Consider the following 24663-nt stretch of genomic DNA (forward strand, 5'->3'; position numbering starts at 1 on the left):
AGGAGTGGCCAATTTTCCTGGTAAATTTAGAACAAGAATAGGAAATTAACATGATGAATATTTGTTTTTGCTGGGTTAAGCAGAAGAATTCTCAGTCTTTTCAAAACAAACACAGAATCTTTAAAATCTACCTTAAAAAGGTTGCAGCTTGATATTTGGAAAGCAAATGTCCAATCTTTCCTTGACATATTATTGCATTAGACTGGCAACCTTAATTACGAGTCTAGAATTGGAATGAGACGTGAACCCCAGGCTTCAGGCTTATTAGGCAAGAGAACACCCATGCAAACCCCATGGAGTGAAACACAAAACACCTTGAGCTGTGCCGTGTGCAGTCTAGTCACAAAGAATGCTCACCTCTGAACAGAGGATGAAAAATCAAGGAAAACCTGTTGTGGCACATGAGAAAAATGATGAGAACTTCAATGGTGCCTTCAGCAACTGGAGTAGAATACAACAAGATGTACCCCGCAAAAGCCAAGTTGCACATCACATAGGAGGGAGTGATGATTGCATCTTATTCAAGGAATGGAAAAGTCATCAATTTTCACACAAATTTCCAACACTTCATTTAAAATGCAAATTGCACTTGCTGTGTGAAACCTTATGCTGCTCATAACACCACAAAAAGCATTATTGAAATATAGAAATATTCGTGCTTTGCTAACAAAACTGATTTAAAAATGCAATAGAAAGTGGTTAAAAATATGACTAAACTATTTAGTACTACATAAGTAGATTTACAGAACCATCAAGGGCAAATCACAGTTCAATAATTACACATTATTTTTCTAGCATTCAGAACTACATAAATTACCACCTGACTGGGTTTCCTGATTTCAGTGACAGTAAAAGATTCTGTACAAAGATTTAATATATATAAACATTTTAATCACTTAATCTATTCAGAGCCTTGCCAATTATCCAATGCCAAATTGAATCAGTCTTCCCCACAAACCAAATTGTAACTTCCACTACAGCAGCAATCTTTCCCTTTTAAAAAATGTCAGCTGTCCAATTTCTGTCATGATCATTTAGACTTCAGTTCTTTAAAATTAGTCCATTGAAACTGGGCTGCTTTATTAAGTAAATAATCATTTGTTAATAAAGCTACCAAGACCAGCCTAACACAGAGAAAACAATTCACAGTTATTATGAAGCTGCTCTTATGATTAAAGACAGAATTATTCTTACTTTGGCAACATCTTCAGCTGATTTTCCCGCAGTTCCAAGATCTGGAGTTTAGTTAATCTGAAAAGAAAATGGTAAATAATTAAACCTTCTAGTTTAAACTACACAAGACACTGAACAAATTATGGCAATTATTAATATTTACTAATGTAGAATCTTGAACATGAAAAACACACGGAGAAAAAAAAATGAAAACTGTGTAAGTTAATGAGAGTAGAGAAAGGTTAAAATCTCCAGATAAAACATTGAGCACAGAACTTATCATAGTACGGGCCCTTCAATCCACAATGTTGTGCCAAGTTATGTAAACTTACTCCACCCCATCAAATCCTTCCTTAACTCACACCAATAACCAACCAACCCCCCAATTCTTTTTACACCTATGTGTCTACTAAAGAGTCTTTACACAACACAAAGTCATCCTGACTATCCCCAAGAAGACTGGATCTCTAAATGCTCACAAATCCTGTCCCCATCGAACCTGTAATATAGTGATCATGTTTGCATGGCCACCAGCAAGGCCTTGATTATAGTTACTGTTTGATTCGACTTGGCTGCCAGCAGGGGGGGCTGACACACAGTATGTGAGATCTTGCAGCCTCATGGTGCTGTTTACATCAACTTTAAAGTAAAGAACCTTTTCCTTCATCCACGTGTTGCCTAAGAACTCACACGTTTGAATACAAGATGAAATTGTGTCAGAAATGAGATGAAGGAAATTAACAGGAAATATTTAAAAGGAAAATCTAAAAACAGCAACTGGTCAGTGAAGAGAAGCTATCACAGTGAAAAATAGAAGGATTACATCCACCAGCGAAACTTCAGCTGACAGGTAATGTGCCTGAAAATTGGAACAGATTTAAACAGCATTTTGGACGGTATTTAGTGACAGTCGGAGCTGACAAAGAAAGTGATAAAGTGAAAGCATCAGTTTTATTACATGACATGGAAAAGTGAAAGCATCAGTTTTATTACATGTCATGGGAGATGAAGCCCTGGAGGTGTAAAATAACTTCACGTTTGCTGAAGGAGACAAAATGAAACTGGAAAAAATAATGGAACAGTTTGAGGCATACTGCATACCTAAACGTAACGTGACTTTTGAGAGGCACAGATTTTTCACATGTATACAGAAAACAGAGAAAATATTGATCAATATATGACTAAATTGAGAAAATGAAGCAAAATGTGTGAATTTGATGGATTGACCGACTTGCTGATAAAAGACAGACATGTGTATGGTATTCCAGATAATAGTCCAAATCTAGACCTGGAAAAAGCCAGAGCACTCTGTAGGGTTGCAGAAACTGTAAAACTGGAGACAAAAGAGCTGTAGAGTGAAACTAGCTGCAACATGGATGCAGTGAGCAAGAACAGACATAAACCGTTTAATAAAAAGCACACCAAAGGTTGAAAGAGAGGCGTGGCCAGCGAACAAAAATGAAAGGGACAATATAAAGCCATGTCGTCGATGTGGTAGACAACACCTACCAAAAAGGGCCCAGCTTATGGTAAAACATTCCATATGTGCAGCAAAAGTAACCATTATGCCCGTTGCTGTAGGAACCAAGTGCAACAAAGCAAGGTTCATGCAGTAGGTGAAAGGGAGATAGAGGAATTCTGTGCGGATGTTGTGAGTGAAAACAAGAAAGAAAACAGAGACTAGATGTTGAGATTACAAGTGAATGGCATATACCTTTCAGTTACATTGGATACTGGAACACAAATTAATGTAATATCAGAGAGTGATTTTAAGAAGATTAGATCCAGACCAAAGATGCATACAACAGGTGAAGGTAACAGGATATTCAGGTACTGATAGACCAGTGCAAGGAGAATGCATGGACAAAGTGAAACACAACGACAGAGAGCATATGCTAACATTCATCGTGGTACCAAAGGACGTACAGGCCATACTAGGTTTAACATCCTGTGAGAAACTGAACCTGGTAAAAAAGATTCCTTGTTGTGGAAAGCGAAGGGGAGACAGTCTATGATGTACTCATGAAAGAGTACAATGACCTATTTCAGGGTCTAGGCTGCCTTCCAGGAGAACACACGATCAGAGTGGATAAACGTGTGCCACCGATAATACAACCATGCAGAAAAGTTCAATTTGTGCTTCAAAAGCAACTAAAAGCAGAGGAGGACAGGATGTTAAGTCTGAACATGATTCAGAAGATAGATGAGCCAATGGAGTGGGTGAGTTCACTCGTTGTTGTGGACAAAAAGAATGGAAAGCTTAGAATTTGCCTGGATCCAAGAGATCTAAACTGAGCAATAAAGAGAAAACACTTTAAGCTTCCAACGCGTGAAGAAATCCTGTCACAATTTGCAAATGCAAAGTTTTTCAGCAAGTTAGATGCATCATCAGGATTTTCGCAGTTAAAATTGGATGAAGCAAGTTCAAGACTGTGCACATTCAATAGTCCATTTGGCAGATACAGATTAGGAACATAGGAACATAGGAAGTAGGAGCAGGAGTAGGCCAAAAATGGCCCATCGAGCCTGCTCCGCCATTCAATAATTTATGACCTAACTCCACCTACCTGCCTTCTCCCCATATCCCCTAATTCCTCTATCATGTAAAAATTTATAACATAACATAACAATTACAGCACGGAAACAGGTCATTAGGCCCTTCTAGTCCCACCTCCCTGCACAATGCCCATAACCCTCCATCTTCTTCTCATCCATATACCTGTCCAACCTTTTCTTAAATAATACAATTGACTCCACCGCCACTATTTCTCCCGGAAGCTCATTCCACACAGCTACCACTCTCTGAGTAAAGAAGTTCCCCCTCATGTTACCTCTAAACCTCTGCCCCTTAATTCTTAACTCATGTCCTCTTGTTTTAATCTTTCCTCCTCTTAACGGAAATAGTCTATCCACATCCACTCTGTCTATCCCTTTCATAATCTTAAATACTTCTATCAAATCCCCTCTCAACCTTCTATGCTCCAAAGAATAAAGACCTAATCTGTCCAATCTCTCCCTATACTCTAGATGCTTAAACCCAGGTAACATTCTGGTAAACCTTCTCTGCACTCTCTCCACTTTGTTTATATCCTTCCTATAATTAGGCGACCAGAACTGCACACAGAACTCCAAATTAGGCCGCACCAACGTCTTATACAATCTCAACATCACTTCCCAACTCCTATATTCCATGCAATGATTGATAAAGGCCAGCATACTAAAAGCCTTCTTCACCACCCTATTCACGTGAGTTTCTACCTTCAGGGAACGATGTACCGTTACTCCTAAATCTTTCTGCTCTTCTGTATTCCTCAATGCTCTCCCATTTACCACATATGTCCTGTTCTGATTCTTCTTACCAAAATGAAGCACCTCACACTTATCAGCATTAAATTCCATCTGCCATTTTTCAGCCCACTTTTCTAAGCAGCCCAAATCCCTCTGCAATCCTTGAAAACCTTCTTCATTATCCACTATTCCACCTATCTTAGTATCTTATATCTAACCGAATTTTAAATATATTTAATGAGGCAGCCTCAACCACTTCCCTGGTTAGAGAATTCCAAACATTCCTAAGGTTACTACCATTCAGAATTGCTTCAGCTCCTGAAGTGTATCACAAAACTATCCATATGGTCTATGAGCCCCTGGACAAGGTTGATACCTCAATAGATGACATCATAGTATGGGGAACCACGAAAATTGAGCATGATGAGAGACTAAGGAAAGGGTCTTAAGCAACAAGGAAAGCAAACCTGAAGCTGAATAGAGAGAAATGCCAGCTCAGAGTAACAGAACTAACATTAACAGGCGATATTATTGGCAGTGAGGGCATCAGATCAGATCCCAGAAAGTGTTCGCTATTGGGAACATGCCAAGGCCACAAGGCAAAAAAGGAAGTACAGAGGTTTAATGGAATGGTCAACTATAGGGCTAAATTCATATCCAGCCTCTCAGAAAAATTAGCTCCATTGAGAAGACGAACAGAAAACATTCAATGGGAGTGGAGTCATGAGCATGAAAAGTCACGGAGGGAACTAAAGAAACTGCTCACAGAGGAACCAGTTCTGAGGTTTTACGACCAAGCGAGACCCATCAAGATATCATCAGATGCATCACATAATGGGCTCAGAGCAGTTCTTCTGCAAAAATATTATGACTGGGAACCCAATGCATATCCATCAAGCTCAATGACAGACGCAGAGACGTGATCCACTCAAATTGAAAAGGAGCTGCTCAGCATCATATACACCTGTTAAAGATTTCATCAGTTTGTGTAAGGACAAGCAATCAGTGTAGAGACTGACCACAAGCCCTTGATTGCATTGTTCCAAAAGCCATTAAATGAATGTCCACTGAGAACACAAAGAATGATGATTAGGCTGCCATCCTATACACACTGAATGTGGCGTACACTCTGGGTAAGCTAATGCACACAGCAGACATGTTGTCTAAAGTTGTTGACATGAGAGAGCCCACAAACTCCAAAATGGATGAAGACATGAATGCCTTTGTGGACATGATCACAAGTGCACTGCCCATATCAGATGCAAAAATGGAGCTCATAAAGTCAGAGACAAACAAAGATGAAACACTGAGACAACTGAGAAAAAACATCTTGGATGGATGGCCCAACATGAAGGAGGACTGCTCACCTGATGTTTCGGAATACTGGAACTGCAGGACAGAACTATCAGTGGTTGAAGGCATCATCTACAAAGGAAGTAAAATCCTTATCCCAAAGAGTGTAAGAAAAGAGATGCTAAAAATAATCCATGGAGGACATCTCGGAATCGAAAAATGTAAGAAAAGAGCATGAGAGGTGATGTACTGGCCAAGAATCAACAATGATATAACAAATGAAGTGTCAAACTGTACAATATACCAGAAATATCAAGCAAGCAATCCTGCAGAACCACTAAAGCCACACGCAGCACCATACAGACCTTACCAGAAGGTAGGCACTGATCTATTTGAATGTCAAGGGAAGGACTATCTTGTAGTCGCAGACTATTACTCCCGGATTCCAGAGGTGTGTAAACTGAACACCACCACTGCAGATGCTGTTATAACAGGTATGAAAGCCATATACTCAAGACATGGACCCCAGTTTTGAAATTTAAAGTTCCAACAGTTTGCCAAAGAGTGGGACTTTGTACACACCATGTTATGTCCTCATTTTTCACAGTCCAATGGTCTTGTGGAAAATTCAGTACAGACAGTGAAACGATTGATGGACAAGGAAAAAGACAGTGGAACAGACTTCTACCGGAGCATGCTAGTACACCACATAACGCCACTCAAGCGTGGTATGTCCCCAGCACAACTCCTTATGGGACGTAGGCTAAGATCAAACCTACCCATTCAGGAGAACCTCCTAAAAACAAATGAGGGGGAGAAAGTGAGGAAGTTCAAAGAACAACAGAAAGAAAAACGAAGTATCACTTTGACAGAGGAACAAAAAAAAACTGACCAGAACTCTACACTGGTGACCAAGTAAGGCTAAAAGACAACACAAACTTATAGACTCAGAAGCAAACTGTCCTTAGTGAAGTCCAACCTAGATCATACACCATTCAGACAGATGAAGGTGCTGTTCTGCAAATAAATCATTGAGATCTTCAAATGGGACCAGCCATAATAGAGGGAAAGATGGATAATGTTGAACAACTTGAATGCACATCTGAGAAGACCTCGTCTGAGGCATCAACTCAGATTCAAGGACAATTAATCAGGAGATCATCAAGACACATGAATCCTCCCAAGAGACTCATCGAGCAAATTTAAAGACTCCTGTTATAGAATGAAATAGTACCATCTTATATGCTCCAAGTTTTAGTGTATGTAAATGTGAACACACAAAACAAGTTTTATAAATGTTAACAAGGTTTTTTAAAATTTTTTTTATTTTTCACACTGTGAACCATATCAATCAAAATACATACAAATATACACAGTGGCATTTTCTCTCCTCCACCCCCCCCCCACCTTCCCTCCCACCCCCCTTCCCACCCCCATCCAAATCCATTAAACGTTCAACATATACAATACAATAAAACCATTAAACAATGTCATAACACAATAAAAATAAACAAGAAAATTGTGTCATCTACTTTTACACACTGGGTCAAGTCATTTTGTCTTCTTATCATTTTAGGGGGTGGAGGTTCGAGGCAAGCCCTCTCTGTTATGTTCCATGTACAGTTCCCAAATTTGTTATAATAATGTGACTTTATTTTTTAAATTATATGTTATTTTTTTACAATGGGATACATTTATTCATTTCCATGTACCATTGCTGTATTCTCAGGCTCTCTTCCATTTTCAAAGTTGAGATTATACGTTTTTTTGCTACCGCTAAGGCTATCATAATAAATCTTTTTTTGCGCTTCATCCAGTTCGAGGCCTAATTCTTTACTTCTTATATTACTTAGAAGAAAGATCTCTCTGGATTTTTTGGTATATTGCTTTTTGTGATTTTATTTAATACCTGATTTAGATCTTCCGAAAACTTTTCCACTTTCTCACGTGCCCAAATTGCATGTACTGTTGTTCCCATTTCCTTCTTTCAGCGAAAACATCTATCTGATAATGTTGGATCCGATTTTTATACTTTTGGGGTGTGATATATAACCCGTGTAACCAATTATACTGTGTCATACATCTTCTCTTTGGCTTGGCTTCGCGGACGAAGATTTATGGAGGGGTAAATGTCCACGTCAGCTGCAGGTTCATTTGTGGCTGACAAGTCTGATGCGGGACAGGCAGACACGGTTGCAGCGGTTGCAAGGGAAAATTTGTTGGTTGGGGTTGGGTGTTGGGTTTTTCCTCCTTTGTCTTTTGTCAGTGAGGTGGGCTCTGCGGTCTTCTTCAAAGGAGGTTGCTGCCCGCCGAACTGTGAGGCGCCAAGATGCACGGTTTGAGGAGAGATCAGCCCACTGGCGGAGGTCAATGTGGCAGGCACCAAGAGATTTCTTTAGGCAGTCCTTGTACCTCTTCTTTGGTGCACCTCTGACACGATGGCCAGTGGAGAGCTTGCCATATAACACGATCTTGGGAAGGCGATGATCGTCCATTCTGGAGACGTGACCTACCCAGTGCAGTTGGATCTTCAACAGCGTGGATTCGATGCTGTCAGCCTCTGCCATCTCGAGTACTTCGATGTTGGTGATGAAGTCGCTCCAATGAATGTTGAGGATGGAGCGGAGACAGCGCTGGTGGAAGCGTTCTAGGAGCCGTAGGTGATGCCGGTAGAGGACCCATGATTCGGAGCCGAACAGGAGTGTGGGTATGAGAATGGCTCTGTATACGCTTATCTTTGTGAGGTTTTTCAGTTGATTGTTTTTCCAGACTCTGTGTAGTCTTCCAAAGCCACTATTTGCCTTGGCGAGTCTGTTTTCTATCTCGTTGTCGATCCTTGCATCCGATGAAATGGTGCAGCCGAGATAGGTAAACTGGTTGACCGTTTTGATTTTGTGTGCCCGATGAAGATGTGGGGTGGGACTGGTAGTCATGGTGGGGAGCTGGCTGATGGAGGACCTCAGTTTTCTTCAGGCTGACTTCCAGGCCAAACATTTTGGCAGTTTCCGCAAAACAGGACGTCAAGCGCTGAAGAGCTGGCTCTGAATGGGCAACTAAAGCGGCATCGTCTGCAAAGAGTACTTCACGGACAAGTTGCTCTTGTATCTTGGTATGAGCTTGCAGGCGCCTCAGATCGAAGATACTGCCATCCGTGCGGTACCGGATATAAACAGCGTCTTCATTGTTGAGGTCTTTCATGGCTTGTTTCAGCATCATGCTGAAGAAGATTGAAAAGAGGGTTGGTGCGAGAACGCAGCCTTGCTTCACGCCATTGCTAATGGAGAAGGGTTCAGAGAGCTCATTGCTGTATCTGACCCGACCTTGTTGGTTTTCCTGCAGTTGGATAACCATGTTGAGGAACTTTGGGGGGCATCCGAGGCGCTCTAGTATTTGCCAAAGCCCTTTCCTGCTCACAGTATCGAAGGCTTTGGTGAGGTCAACAAAGGTGATGTAGAGTCCTTTGTTTTGCTCTCTGCACTTTTCTTGGAGCTGTCTGAGGGCAAAGACCATGTCAGTAGTTCCTCTGTTTGCGCGAAAGCCGCACTGTGATTCTGGGAGAACATTCTCGGCGACACTAGGTATTATTCTATTTAGGAGAATCCGAGCGAAGATTTTGCCTGCAATGGAGAGCAGCGTGATTCCCCTGTAGTTTGAGCAGTCTGATTCCTCGCCTTTGTTTTTGTACAGGGTGATGATGATGGCATCACGAAGGTCCTGAGGCAGTTTACCTTGGTCCCAGCAAAGCTTGAAAAACTCATGCAGTTTGGCATGCAGAGTTTTGCCGCCAGCCTTCCAGACCTCTGGGGGGGGGGGGCGGGGGGGGGGATTCCATCCATACCTGCTGCTTTGCCACTTTTCAGTTGTTTAATTGCCTTATATGTCTCTTCCCGGTTGAGGACCTCATCCAGCTCTAGCCTTAGGGGCTGTTGAGGGAGCAGGACGGAATCTTGGACTGAGCGGTTGGCACTGAAAAGAAATTGGAAGTGTTCTGACCATCGGTTGAGAATGGAGATCTTGTCGCTGAGGAGGACTTTGCCGTCTGAACTGCGCAGCGGGCTTTGGACTTGGGGTGAGGGGCCGTACACAGCCTTTAGAGCCTCGTAAAAACCCCTGAAGTCACCAATGTCCGCGCTGAGCTGGGTTCGTTTGGCGAGGCTAGTCCACCACTCATTTTGGATCTCCCGGAGTTTGCGCTGAAGATGGCTGCATGCGCGACGGAAGGCTTGTTTCTTCTCTGGCCAGGATGGCTTTGTAAGGTGAGCCTGGTGGGCAGCTCGCTTCTTTGCCAGCAGCTCCTGGATTTCCTGGTTGTTTTCATCGAACCAGTCCTTGTTTTTCCTGGAGGAGAAGCCCAGTACCTCTTCAGTGGTTTGCAGTATGGTAGTCTTCAGCTGATCCCAGAGGGTTTCAGGGGACGAGTTCGTGAGGCGGATTGCATCCTCGAGCTTTGTTTGAGGTTTGCCTGGAAGTTTCCTCTCATTTCGTCTGACTGCAGGTTTCCAACATTGAACCTCTTTCTGGGGGCTTTACTGTTCCTGGGCTTTGGCTTGAAGTGAAGGTTGAGCTTGCAGCGAACCAGCCGGTGGTCAGTGTGGCATTCCGCGCTGGGCATGACCCTGGTGTGGAGCACATCTCGTTTGTCTCTTTCTCGCTCCAGGACGTAGGTGCCAGTGTTTGGATCGGGGATGCATCCAGGTAGTCATCAGGCTGTCGCTCTGCTGAAAAAGGGTGTTTGTAATGACAAGCCGCTGTTCTGCGCAGAGCTCCATCAGTAGGCGTCCATTGTCGTTGCACTTGCCGACACCATGCTTGCCCAGGATTCCTGGCCAGGTTTCTGAGTCTTTGCCGACACGAGCGTTGAAGTCGCCAAGGATGACGACCTTGTCGGCTGTAGGGGTGCGTTGAATGAGGTTGTGCAGGTCAGTGTAGAACTTGTCCTTTTCTGCTGGTTCCGCCTGGAGGGCTGGAGCATAGACACTGAGGGTGATGCGACGCTTGTTTTGAAGGGGGAGTCGCATGGACATGATCCGGTCTGAGTGGCCTGTCGGGAGGTTTTCAAGTTTGGAGGCAATGGAGTTCTTGACCATGAAGCCTACACCAGATAGGCGTCGTTCATCCATTGGCTTGCCAGACCAGTAGAGTGTGTAGCCCGCGCCGCGTTCTTGGAGGCTGCCTACATCTGCAAGGCAGACTTCACTGAGAGCGGCTATGTCGATGTCAAGTCTGAGGAGTTCATGTGCGATGAGGGCAGACCGCCGTTCAGGTCTGTCGGCCTTGTCTAGCATGGTTCTGATGTTCCAGCATGCTAGCATAACCTTGTGTTTATTATATTCTTCATATCTAGAACATAACTTTTCCCATGTTTCATTTTTTATCTTTATGTTTAAATATATTTCCTACTTTTGTTTGGGTTTATAGCTTATTTCTTCATTTTCCTTCTCTTGCAGCTTGATGTACATGTTCGTTATAAATCTTTTTATTATCATTGTTTCTGTAATCACATATTCAAAGCTGCTTCCTTCTGGTAATCTCATTCTGTTTCTCAATTTATCCTTTAAGTAGGCTTTCAGTTGATGGTATGCAAACATTATACCATGAGTTATTCCATATTTGTACTTAATTTGTTCAAATGTTAATAAATTATTTCCCAAAAAACAATTTTCTATTCTTTTAATTTCTTTTCTCTCCCATTCTCTAAAGGAAAGGTTATCTATTGTAAAAGGGATTAGCTGATTTTGCGTCAATAATAATTTTAGTAGTTGGTAATTCGTTTTTTACCTTTCTAAGTGAATCTTCTTCCATATATTGAGTAAATGATGCAATACTGGTGAGCTTTTATATCGCATCAGCTTTTGATCCCTCTTATAAAGTATATGTTCCGGTACCTTCTCCCCTATTTTATCTAACTCTATCTTAGTCTAATCTGGATTTTCCCTTGTCTGATAAAAATATGATAAATACCTTAATTGTGCTGCTCTATAATAATTTTTAAAGTTTCATAACTGCAAACCACCTTGGTTGTACCTCTCTGTTACTTTATCTAACGCTATCCTCAGTTTCCCCACTTTCCATAAAAATATCCTTATTATTCTCTTTACTTCATTAAATAATTTCTCTGTTAAGGGAATTGGTAATAATTGAAATAAGTATTGTATCCTTGGGAAGACTTTCGTTTTAATGCAATTTACCCTTCCTATCAGCATTAGTGGTAATTCTTTCCAATGTTCTAAGTCTTCCTGCAATTTCTTTATTTGTAGCTGATAATTTAATTTGTACAGGTGGCTTAAATTATTATCTAATCTAATGCCTAGGCATCGGATTGCTTGTGTTTGCCATTTAAATGGTGATTCTTTTTTAAATTCTGTATAATCCGCATTACTCATTGGCATCGCTTCACTTTTATTTGCGTTGATCTTTCTCCAAATTCCTTCAGTACTTCTGGTTTTGTTAAGTATACTATGATGTCATCCGCAAATAAACTGATTTTATACTCCTTCTCCTTTATTTTTATCCCTTTTATTTTATTTTCTGTTCTTATCAGTTCTCCCAATGGTTCTATTGCTAAAGCGAACAGTGAGAGAGATAGTGGACATCCCTGCCTAGTTGACTTAGTTAATTTAAATTGATTCGATACATATCCATTTACTGTTACCTTCGCCAATGGTCCATTATATAATGCTTTAATCTAATCAATATATTTCTCTGGTAGATTGAACCTCTGTAATACTTTGAATAAATAATTCCATTCTACCCTGTCAAAGGCTTTTTCTGCATCTAAAGCTACAGCCACTGTTGGCATCTTATTTCCTTGAACTGCATGAATTAAATTAATAAATGTACAGACATTATCCACTGTTCATCTTTTCTTGATAAATCGAGTTTGATCTTGTTTTACTATTTTTGGTACACAGTTGGCCAATCTGTTTGCTAATAATTTTACTATTATCTTATAATCTGAATTAAGTAGAGATATTGGTCTATATGATGCTGGTGTTAGTGGATCCTTCCCTGTCTTTGGTATTAATGTAATTATTGCTGTCTTATATGAATCTGGCAAGTTTTGTGTTTCTTCTATCTGGTTCATTACTTCCAGGAGAGGAGGAATTAATAACTCTTTAAATGTTTTATAGAATTCTATTGGGAATCCATCCTCTCCAGGCATTTTATTGCTCGGCAGCTTTTTTAATATATCCTGTACTTCCCCTATTTCAAATGGTTTTATCAACTTGTTTTGCTCTTCTTTTGGCAATTTCTGCAGTACAATTTTAGCAAAAAACTCTTCTATTTTATCATCTTTCCCCTCGTTCTCAGTTTGGTATAATTGTTCACAAAATTCCTTAAAGTTCTCATTAATCTCCATTGGAGTATATAAAATTTGTTTGTCTTTTTCCTTGATGCCAATACAATTCTTTTAGCTTGTTTTTATTAAAACATAAAATACTTCAACAACTCCCACATCTAAAATTCCCTTATCCCCAAATGTCCTCCCCACTCTGAGTTGCCCCTTGTCCCTTGCCGGGCAACCACAACTCCCCTTTCCATTTGGATTGCGAACCCGCTCGTAAAGCGTCAACTGATTTCGCAGTGAAAGTTATTCTCTCCCACCCAACCCCCTCCAGAAAGGACTTTTATCTTCACATATAACAATCTTTTATCCCCCCTTACTTTCTTTCTTCCCTTTTCTTTCCCTTCTTTAGTTCTTACTTATACATTATTTTTACATCTTTATATGTATTTTATCGTCGTTCTTGTTACATCTCTTCATCTTTCTGTTTTGCAGGCATTCTGCAAATTCTCGTGCTTTCTCCGAATCCGAGAACAGTCTGCTTTGCCTCCCCTGGGCTAAATATTTTATGCACTGCTGGATATCTTAACATAAATTTATAACCTTTTTTCCATAGGATCGATTTTGCTCTTCTTCAAGCATTATTGTGTTTGCCATTTAAATGGTGATTCAAAAATATTTTTGCCCCTTGTAATCCAATGGTTTTTTTGTCTTCTCTAATTTTACATCGACATAGCCGCTCTCAGTATATTTTCTCTTGTCGTATATCTCAGAAATTTTACTAAAACGGATCTTGGTTTTTGTTGACTGTGGTTTTGGGGCTAATGTTCTGTGTGCCCTTTCTATTTCCATTCTTTCCTGTATTTCTGTCATTCCCTGGACCTTTGGGATCCATTCTTTTATAAATTCTTTCATATTTGTGCCTTTTTCACCCTCCTTTAGGCCCACTATCTTTATGTTGTTTCGCCTACTATAGTTTTCCATTATATCCATCTTCTGAGCTAACAACTCTTGTGACTCTAATTTTTTTGTTACTTTCTTCCAATTTTCTTCTTAAGTCATTCACTTCCATTTCTACAGCCATTTCTCGTTCTTCAACATTTTCTACTCTTTCCCTATTTCTGTCATGACCAGCTCTAATCTATTCACTTCATCTTTTGTATTTTTCATTTTTCTTTTCATTTCACTAAATTCTAATGTCAACCATTCTTTTAATGCTCTGATTGGTTCTTGAAATTTTTTTTTAATCTATATTCTGTCCATCTATTTTACCTTCTATTTCTCTGTGCAGATCTTGGTCTTCTTCTTCCTCTTCTTCTGTGTCTGCACCTGTGTTTGTGTCTTCTACTTCTCTCCCTTGTATCTGTGTCTCTTCTGCCTTTCCTGTTCAGTTGCTTGCCTCACTTTGCTGGGCTTTTTCTTGCTTGGCTTCTTGCTGTTGGTCCTTTTCTTCTGGACTAGTCATCGGTTGGGCCTCCTGTTGCTGTTCTTCTTTCCTATCACTCCCTTTCCTGTCACTTTCCTCTTCTTCCAGCTGAGAGCCCTGGTGTTGGGCATCCCTCAACTGGTCTCGTTGTGTTTCCTCGCTCCTCAGCTGGGCCCCCCTCCCGTCAGTGTTCTCTTTTTCCTTAGTGAGCGCACTGCGCACTTTTGTTTGGCTCAGAGAGTCATTTTTGCAGTCCAGCAGTCGGGAGGTCGCGACTCTGCGGTGGGAGTGGGCTCTTTTCTCCACGACGGCTCCCTGTTTCTTCATGCAGGCAAGTCCTTCTCCTTTCTCTTCCGGCGTCTTTTCTTCCTGTTGTTTTTACATTTTCCTTCTTGGGTGCCATTTTCTTTCTTTTCTCTACAACTTTATCTTTTATTTGTTATGTTTTGTGTTTCTTGAACTTTGTATTTTCTTCACTTTATTTCTTCTTTTCTGGAGAAGGCTGGTATTCTCCTACCGGCCACTACTCCATCACATGTCTCCTCCAAAAATGTTAACAATGTTGATAATAATGAAAATGTAAGTTCTTGGTGTTAAAGTTAAAATTGCAGAGCTATACAAAGAAAACATGTTAGTTAAAAGTTAGCTACTGTTCTTTTAAGAAAGGGAGATGTAATGATAGTGATCATGTTTGCATTGCCACTAGCAAGGCCTTGATTACAGTTATGATTGATTAGATTTGGCTGCCAGCAGGGGCTGACACACAGTATGTGTGAGCTGTAATGGAGGCTTTAAGCCTCATGGCATGCCTCATGGTACCGTTTACATCAACTTTAAAGTAAATAACTTTTTCATTCATCCATGTGTTTCCCAAGAATTCACAAATACAAATACAAGATGAAACAGTACCAACTATCACCCCTTCAATGTCTTCTAGCCCATCCTCTGTCTTTAAAAAAAAGCCTTTGTAATTTCCCCCAAAATTTCTGCAAATCACCTTATTGGATATCCTCTGGTATTTGTTGTTGCCGCCCTGTGAAAAAAAGTGTTGGCTATCCATCCTAATGAAGTCCCACAATCTTACTAAGTCACCTCTTATCCTTCATTGCTCCAATGAGAGAAGTCTCAGTCAACCTTGTTTCATAAGGCACCTTTTTCAATCCAGGCAACATCCTGGCAAATTTCCTCTGCACTCTCTCAAGCATCTACATTGTTCCTGAAATGAACTGACCAAAATTGAGCGCAATAGTCCAAGTGGGGTCTAACCAGAGTTTTACAGAGCTGCAACACTACTTCATGACTCTTGAATTTAATCCCCCAAGGAATGAAGGCAAGCACAGCATACACCTTCTTAACCATCCTATCAACTTGTGCAGCAACCTTGTGGGATCTATGGATTTGGACTCCAATATTCCTCTATTCTCACAATTCTGTTAAGAATTCCATCATTAACCACAAACTCAGCCTTTAAGTTTGACCTTCCAAATTTCATCAATTCATACTTATCTGAATTGAACTCTTATCTGTCACATCTCCACCCAATTCTATTTCCTGTCTACATCCTGTTGTGACCTACAACAACTTTCCACCTACCAAACACAAAGTAATCCTGACTATCCCCAAAAAGACTAGATCTCTAACTATGCACAAATCCTGACCCCAGGAATCCTTTCCAATGGTTTGCAAACCACAGACGCAAGACTCAACAGTCCAGAATTCTCAGGATTCTCCCTCTCATCTTAAGGAAACAAGGGAACTACATTTGCCATACTCCAATCCTTTGGTTCCCCTCTTGTGGCCAGGCAAGATGCAAAGATTATTGTCAAAGCCCCTCTGTTCCTGTAGTTACCTGGTATCAGGGACTTAGATTTTTTTTTGAGATCCAGCATTTCCTCCCTCTTTACTTTGACAAGCTCCAGCAATTAGCCTTTTCTACACCAACCTCACATTCACCAAAGTCCCTCTCACTAGCAAAGTATTCATTTAGGTCCTTCCTATTTCCTTTGCCTTCAGGCACATGTTCACCCTTTATTCCTAATCGATTCTACTCTCACTCTAGTCAGCCTTCTGTCTTCACACATGTGTAGAATGCTGTAAGAGCTTTCATTAATCCTGCATGCTAAGATCTTCTCATGCTCCCTTCTATCTCTCCCAAGTCCTTTTTTTTTTAAAAAGTTCCTTCCCGTTTACCATACAATTCTCCTGAGCCCTTCTGACTTTCACTTCATGAACATTATGAACATTTCCTGCCTCTTGTCAACCATGGTTCCAACCATCTTTTCCTTTTTCAGTGGGACAAACATATCCAGGACCCTTAAACATCCTCCACTTTTCTGCTGTGCATTTCCCCGAGAACATCTTTCCCCAATTTATTCCCAAATCCCATCATAATTAGCCCTTCCCCAATTAAACACTATCAATTTGTCCACTCCAGTCCTCATCCATTGCTATGCTCCCCCACCTGACTAAGTTCATTATCACGTACTAGATCAAGTATGGTCTCTCGTCTAGTTGGCTGGTCCATATTATATGTCAAGATTCCTTCTTGGACACACCTAACACATTCTGTCCTATCTGAACTTTTTGCCCTAAAGAGGTGCCAGTCAATAGAGTGGTCTTTCCCTTTGCTATCAACTTGGGTCAGGAGTATTTCAGAATTAAGTGGTGTTTTTCTTTGGCTTGGCTTCGTGAACGAAGATTTATGGAGGGGGTAAAAAGTCCACGTCAGCTGCAGGCTCGTTTGTGGCTGACAAGTCCGATGCGGGACAGGCAGACACGGTTGCAGGGGAAAATTGGTTGGTTGGGGTTGGGTTTTTCCTCCTTTGCCTTTTGTCAGTGAGGTGGGTTCTGCGGTCTTCTTCAAAGGAGGTTGCTGCCCGCCAAACTGTGAGGCGCCAAGATGCACGGTTTGAGGCGATATCAGCCCTCTGGCGGTGGTCAATGTGGCAGGCACCAAGAGATTTCTTTAGGCAGTCCTTGTACCTTTTCTTTGGTGCACCTCTGTCACGGTGGCCAGTGGAGAGCTCGCCATATAACACAATCTTGGGAAGGTGATGGTCCTCCATTCTGGACACGTGACCCACCCAGCGCAGCTGGATCTTCAGCAGCGTGGACTCGATGCTGTCGACCTCTGCCATCTCGAGTACTTCGACGTTAGGGATGAAAGCGCTCCAATGAATGTTGAGGATGGAGCAGAGACAACGCTGGTGGAAGCGTTCTAGGAGCCGTAGGTGATGTTACAGAAAACTGAACAGATATATGCAGCAGAGTTTTGGACAAATGAAATGAGGAGAGAATTCAGAAAGCACAGGCCCAAAAGGACTTAGGAATCCTAGTGAAGGAAGAGCAGCATGGTTAATGTAGCTGTTTGCACCAGTGACTGGGGTACAAAATCTGGTGCTGTCAGTCAGGAACTGGTATGTTCTCCCCGTGCCTGCAGAACTGGTATGTTCTCCCCGTGCCTGCAGAACTGGTATGTTCTCCCCGTGCCTGCAGAACTTGTATGTTCTCCCCGTGCCTGCAGAACTTGTATGTTCTCCCCATGCCTGCAGAACTGGTATGTTCTCCCCGTGCCTGCAGAACTGGTATGTTCTCCCCGTGCCTGCAGAACTGGTATGTTCTCCCCGTGCCTGCAGAACTGGTATGTTCTCCCCGTGCCTGCAGAACTGGTATGTTCTCCCCGTGCCTGCAGAACTGGTATGTTCTCCCCGTGCCTGCAGAACTGGTATGTTCTCCCCGTGCCTGCAGAACTGGTATGTTCTCCCCGTGCCTGCAGAACTGGTATGTTCTCCCCGTGCCTGCAGAACTGGTATGTTCTCCCCGTGCCTGCAGAACTGGTATGTTCTCCCCGTGCCTGCAGAACTGGTATGTTCTCCCCGTGCCTGCAGAACTGGTATGTTCTCCCCGTGCCTGCAGAACTGGTATGTTCTCCCCGTGCCTGCAGAACTGGTATGTTCTCCCCGTGCCTGCAGAACTGGTATGTTCTCCCCGTGCCTGCAGAACTGGTATGTTCTCCCCGTGCCTGCAGAACTGGTATGTTCTCCCCGTGCCTGCAGAACTGGTATGTTCTCCCCGTGCCTGCAGAACTGGTATGTTCTCCCCGTGCCTGCAGAACTGGTATGTTCTCCCCCTGCCTGCAGAACTGGTATGTTCTCCCCCTGCCTGCAGAACTTGTATGTTCTCCCCGTGCCTGCAGAACTTGTATGTTCTCCCCGTGCCTGCAGAACTTGTATGTTCTCCCCGTGCCTGCAGAACTGGTATGTTCTCCCCGTGCCTGCAGAACTGGTATGTTCTCCCCATGCCTGCAGAACTGGTATGTTCTCCCCGTGCCTGCAGAACTTGTATGTTCTCCCCGTGCCTGCAGAACTGGTATGTTCTCCCCGTGCCTGCAGAACTGGTATGTTCTCCCCGTGCCTGCAGAATTTGTATGTTCTCCCCGTGCCTGCAGAATTTGTATGCTCTCCCCGTGCCTGCATGGGTTTCCTCCCCACCATTCAAAACATACCAGTAGAATAGGTCATTTGGGTGCAATTGGGCAGCTCGAGCTCATGGGCCAAAAGGCCCCATTACCACACTGTATGTCAAAGAAAAAAATCTCCAAAGGTTAACTGGTAGGTTGAATCAGTAGCAAGGAAGACAAAATGCAATGTTAGCGTTCATTGAGATGAATCGAATATAAATGTAAAGATGTAGTGCTGAGGCTCTACAAAGAATTGGTTAGACCATATATGGAAGATTGTGAGCAGTTTTGGGCCCCCTGGGAAAGATGGATTGGAGAGGGTCCAAACCAATTCAAAAGAATTACCCCAAGGGATGAGAGAATTAGCATACAGGGAGCTATTAATGACTTTGCATCTGTATTTGCTTGAATTTAGAATGGAAACTCTTCGAAACATATCATATATTGCAATGGATGGATGTAGAGAAGATTGTGGAGAGTAGGTCAATTGGGTGCAGTTGTGGGAGAGTCTAGGACAAGAGAGCACAGCCTCAAGATAAAAGATGCCCTTTTAGAACAGAGGTGTTTAAGATAATGAGAGGGATAGATAGAGTTGATGTGGAAAGGCTTTTCCCATTGAGAGTAGGAGACTTGGATACAAGAGGTCATGGGTTGAGAGTTGATGAGCAAAGGTTTAGGAGTAACATGAGGGGGAACTTCTTGAGAGTGGGGAACTTCTTTACTCAGAGAGTGGTGCTACAATTTGAATGGCACAGCAGACTTGATGGGGTGAATGGCCTAATTCTGCTTCCAAGTCTTACAAAGCAATAAAAAGGTGAACAGGTATTGGAAAGTTAATATAGGTGTCCTTTGCAACAGGTGGCATCTGCCATTTGTGGTGATCCAAGCCCAAATAAGCAAATATATCCTGAACTACAACTTCTGAAATTCATCTATTTTTAGGACATTTATTATAGGAAGTAACTACCACAGCTGTGTCTATAAGTGGTCTCCAGTCTAAACCTTATGAACGACACTCAGAATTATGACTGCAACATTATTTATATTGCATCATTATCAACTACATACAGCAGGTTTCAACTGAGCCCATTTTACCTGCTGTGTATGGTGTATGTCATTGATTTGCATTGTATCAGAGGTAGGTTATTCTGGATCCCAAACCTGATAGTGTTACTAAGAGTGAGGAAGAGAATTGAAGACCACCATATGATATTTGTGGACTGGTTTGATTGGAGAAAATGATGAGCAAAAAGAATTCAATCCAGAAAGTGTGAGGCAATATATTAGGAATGTCAAACAAGACAAGAAAATGCATAATAAATTTTTGGTTGTTAAGTGTAATTGATTTTAGAGAGCATGTTCCAAATGCCTCAGGGACCAGATAAGCAATACAATTATTAAAGGGACAGATGCAATACTTGTTATTGGCAGAGACAAGGAATGCCAGAGCAGGGAGCAGGAGAATAGCTGGTTAGGGACACAGAGAGATGCAGCACGGAAAGAAGCCCTTCAGCCCACCAAGTCTGTGCCAACCATCAACCATGCATTTACACTAACACCACATTCCCTTTGTTTCCCCCACCTTTCTCCCCACATACTCTTTAACTCCTCCAAAATTCTGCCTCTCACTGGCATACTGAGGCAATTTATAATGCCCAATCAACCCCTTTGCTCATGCATCTTTGGGACATGGGAGGAAACTGGAGCTCCCATGGGAAAGCTGCAAAATCACAAAGAAGGTCCAAATGCACACAGACAGCACTAGAGGTCAGGAGTGAATCAGCCCCGATGATGTCATACTCAACTTGTTTCACCACCCTGACAGGATTGACTATTTGGACAGTACTTTGGAACAAACCAGACTTAATTGATGTATACAAAATTATGTGTTCTTGGTAAAGTCAGTAGGGAGGATCCATTTTGAAGGGGTCAGTAACAGGTCATTGCGAACAACAGGTTGCATTCAAACATGGAGGAGCCTGGAATGCTCTATATTGAACAAGTTTCTGGATAAACACACGGATGCCTCGACACAATGTTTCTGGACTGAGAGCTGGAAATATGCGAGCCCCAAGTTATTTTTCTCCATTGTGAATAAGGGCCCGATGACAACCCTCTGGATTCCTACAATTCTATTCAGGGAAAGCACTCAGTGATGTGTTTTGTATGTCATCCAAATACGAATCAAGGCCAGCTTCACTACAACTAATTAATTGTACAACAGTTGATGAAAGAACCAGTACTGACCTGATCCTCAGCAAACAACTAGACACACGTATCCACTCATGAGGTAGGTTACTCTGGAGCCCAAACCTGATAGTGTTACTGAGAGTGAGGAAGAGAATTGAAGACCACCATATGATATTTGTGGATTGGCTTGATTGGAGAAAATAATGAGCAAAAAGAATTCAATCCAGAAAGTGCGAGGCAATATATTTAGAATGTCAAACAAGACAAGATCATATACCAAGATCTTGAGGCTATACTGAGAAATGTCAGCTATTTAAATTATGTGGATGAGTAATACATATAAAATGGATTTGGAATGCAAGCTTGCCATTGTGTATTTCCAGACACTTGGATGCACTCAATGGAATTTAGGAAATAGTCTAAAGTGCTACTTTAAGCATGCTACTTTATCATTCCATCCACTTCTAAATTTGGCCCATCATATTGAAATTTAACTCAATTCTCGGAATTCATTGTTTACTCATTGGAATTGTCAAAGTTAAATGTAATATTTTTAATCCAAATCATTGATACAAATTATAGACAGCCAGTCCCGGAAGTATCCTTCCACAGCCTCACCGACTCCTCCGAGACAAATTTACACAGCTGCTACAATTACTACCATTTCCTCCCATCATGAATTCCTCATGTACTCCTCAGCAAATATTAATTTAGCATTCAATGTGCAGTAAAAGGCTTCAACATTAATTGCTTTAACAGGAGCACACTGATGCAGCAAAACTATCATCCACAAATTAAGCAACCAACTGTTCCACATATGGGAAAACACATCTACAACTTCCCTGCAAATTACAGGTCATGAAAATATCAGGGATTTGTGGGCTTTTTTCAACATGTAAGAGATCTGTTCTCGTTGCTGCCATCAGGAAAGAGGTATAGGTGCCTCTTTCCATCATGTTCAGATTCCTAAACCACAGGATCCTCCATTTATCAGAATCCTAAACAAAAGACTTAACCAGACTAATTTAAAGACTCTTATTTTGAATTTTGACTAATTTAAAGACTCTTACAGAATACTTTTTTTCCCGTGTTGCACAATTTGCTTATATTTATGTCCTGGTTTATTTTTATTTTTCTGGTATGCATACATAGCTTTCCTGAGTAGAGTTTACAGCTGTTGATAAGTAGAAATTTCCTGCATGGCCTGCAGGAAAAACATCTCAGGGTTGTGTGTGATGTCACTCTTGACAATAAATTTAAACTTTGAGATCTGAAAATGACAATTGAAGGAAAATGAAATGCTCATTTTATTAGAATTGACTTGTTTGCAGAAACAATACCCAGCATAAACTTGTCCAAAAAGCACTGAGACAATGAACAGTCATACACTTATCATAATAAATTGTCACTCATGCATAGCTGATCTCCATTGATCGATGGGTTGGAACAGCTTGCAAACATGGTGCCATGTACAATGTGGGTAACTGCCTCCCCCTTGATCTCCTAACTGCAGTTCTGTTGCAGTTTCACAGACAAATTCAGAGGATGTGCTTGTCAAAAGAAAAAAGAATTTTATTCTACTCGTGAGTAAATTTACAAAGCAGAGAGAAAAAAAAATTGGTTGCCATAATGCTGAAAATAGGCAATAAAAAGCAACTTGCTCTCCAGTTGCAAATCATAATCCATTCCTCAAAATTTATCCTCCACCCACCCTCATCATACCCTCTTAAAAAATATTTTCCTTCAAGTGCAGCCAAAGCAGCATCTGTCATTTTACCCTTTTCATTTATGTCATGCACGATCACAAATACATCTTAGGCAAAAACAATTTACTAGCTTTTCTAATTTACTGTCTTATTGCACACATTGTGGTTTCATCAATAATCCAGTCCAAATGTATAATGGCTATTTGCTTTGTAAAACCTTTCAAAGGTATTACAAACTTCCAACTGCTGATACTTGAATTTTTTGGTTCTCTTCACAATTTTAGCATTGCATCAAGCCTCCAAACATATCTAATGAAGGCCAAGCTTGAGAAACAGTAAAGTTTTGATTTGAACTATTTCAAACATGCAAACCGTTTTTGTTGCTGTTCTAAAACACAAATTCTTCCCCTCTTTCCATGATATAGTCTATGCAGCCAAATGTTTCCAGAACCTTATTTTGATTTCCTACTACACTTGTAGTCATGCGCTACACAACGGTTCTGTTCCTGAGAACTGTTCACAAGTTGATTTCTCCAAAGTCAGAAATGTCTGTTTTCCGTATTATATCACCCAACATACAATTTCACTTCATTGCACATTCACCATAACATTACATTCCTGATACAGGGTCCCAATCTGAAATGTCAACAATTTATTTTCCCCTTCACAGAAGCTGCCCAGCCTGTTGAATTTCTCTAGCAGATTCTGTCTTACACAAGATTCCAGCATTTCATTGAAAATATTATTATTACTGATTTGGAAAAAGGTGTGAAAATTTGGATTTATACATGTCAGGTTGTCTGTAATATAGATGTGGTGGGACTGATATACGGCAACTGGGAAATCTTTTCTCTAAAACACATAACCACAACTCCGCAGGTGCTGATATCAATGTACTTGAAACTTCAAGAATATGCTGAGAGGGGAGATCAATTTCAGTGCACCTCAACTAATGGGTAAACATTGTAATACAGTCCATACTTTGAAGTATTACATAAATTGAACAATTCACCAGCTTCCAAATTATATTGATTAGCTTGATGCAAAAGTGTAATGAAACATTTTTACACAGGGGAAATACTCCAAATTATTAACTTGCAAAGTTGTATGTACATTTCTTGATTCTTTAGGCATCTGAAGTACATGTACTCTGTTTAGAAATTAATTCTCCAAGACAGTTTTACTTATGCACAACATCATAGTCAGTAATCTAGTGAAAATGAGAAACTGAATTGCATTGTAGTACTGGTATAGTTTTGATCAAAATCAAATACTGTATTTCTTCCACACCTTCACGGCCATTATATGAACTCTTTAAATAAGAATAGCACATTACAAAACACAGTACACAAAGCCTACTCAGAGACTTGAGATATACAGAACGCCAAAACGATTTGCACTCCAAAGTGATTCCCATTCTTCCTAGCAACGCAATTTTCATACCAGTCTGCACAGTTCGACACCATCAAGTGGGTTCAAAGCAACCATATGCATTATGAAGACAACTTAAATCCTAGGGTCTACATGTGAATTTAAAAAAAAATGTTAACAATAAAGAACACAAGGTGCCCCTTCCGGTCGGTCTATGAAACCTTCACAGATATCTTCCACACTTCACTGCAGCAGACCATCATCCCCGCAGATTTCAAGATAGCCACCATCATCCACCGGTACTAAAGAGGGTGTCAGTTACAGGCCTTTATGACTACCCCCCTGTGGCACTAATCTCCAGCATTACAGAATGCTTTGAACACCTGGTGATGGAAAGCATCAAAGCACACCTCCCAGAGATGCTGGGACCATTTCAATTCATCTATGAAGAAACCATTCCACTGATGATCTA

The 24663-nt window shown here is 41.3% G+C and overlaps 1 protein-coding gene across 6 annotated transcripts in view; it reads right to left on the reverse strand.

The window, feature by feature from the left end:
* The window catches only part of erbin (erbb2 interacting protein), a 313125-nt gene that overhangs the window by 126815 nt on the left and 161647 nt on the right, over positions 1-24663 (reverse strand). For all 6 annotated transcript variants that reach the window (XM_069939183.1, XM_069939193.1, XM_069939201.1 and 3 more), the window contains one exon: positions 1195-1251. In XM_069939183.1, the coding sequence (XP_069795284.1) occupies positions 1195-1251 (57 nt within the window). The remainder of the gene's footprint in view (positions 1-1194; positions 1252-24663) is intronic.

This window comes from Narcine bancroftii, chromosome 1 (genome assembly GCF_036971445.1).
Source record: "Narcine bancroftii isolate sNarBan1 chromosome 1, sNarBan1.hap1, whole genome shotgun sequence".
Taxonomy (NCBI): Eukaryota; Metazoa; Chordata; class Chondrichthyes; order Torpediniformes; family Narcinidae; genus Narcine; species Narcine bancroftii.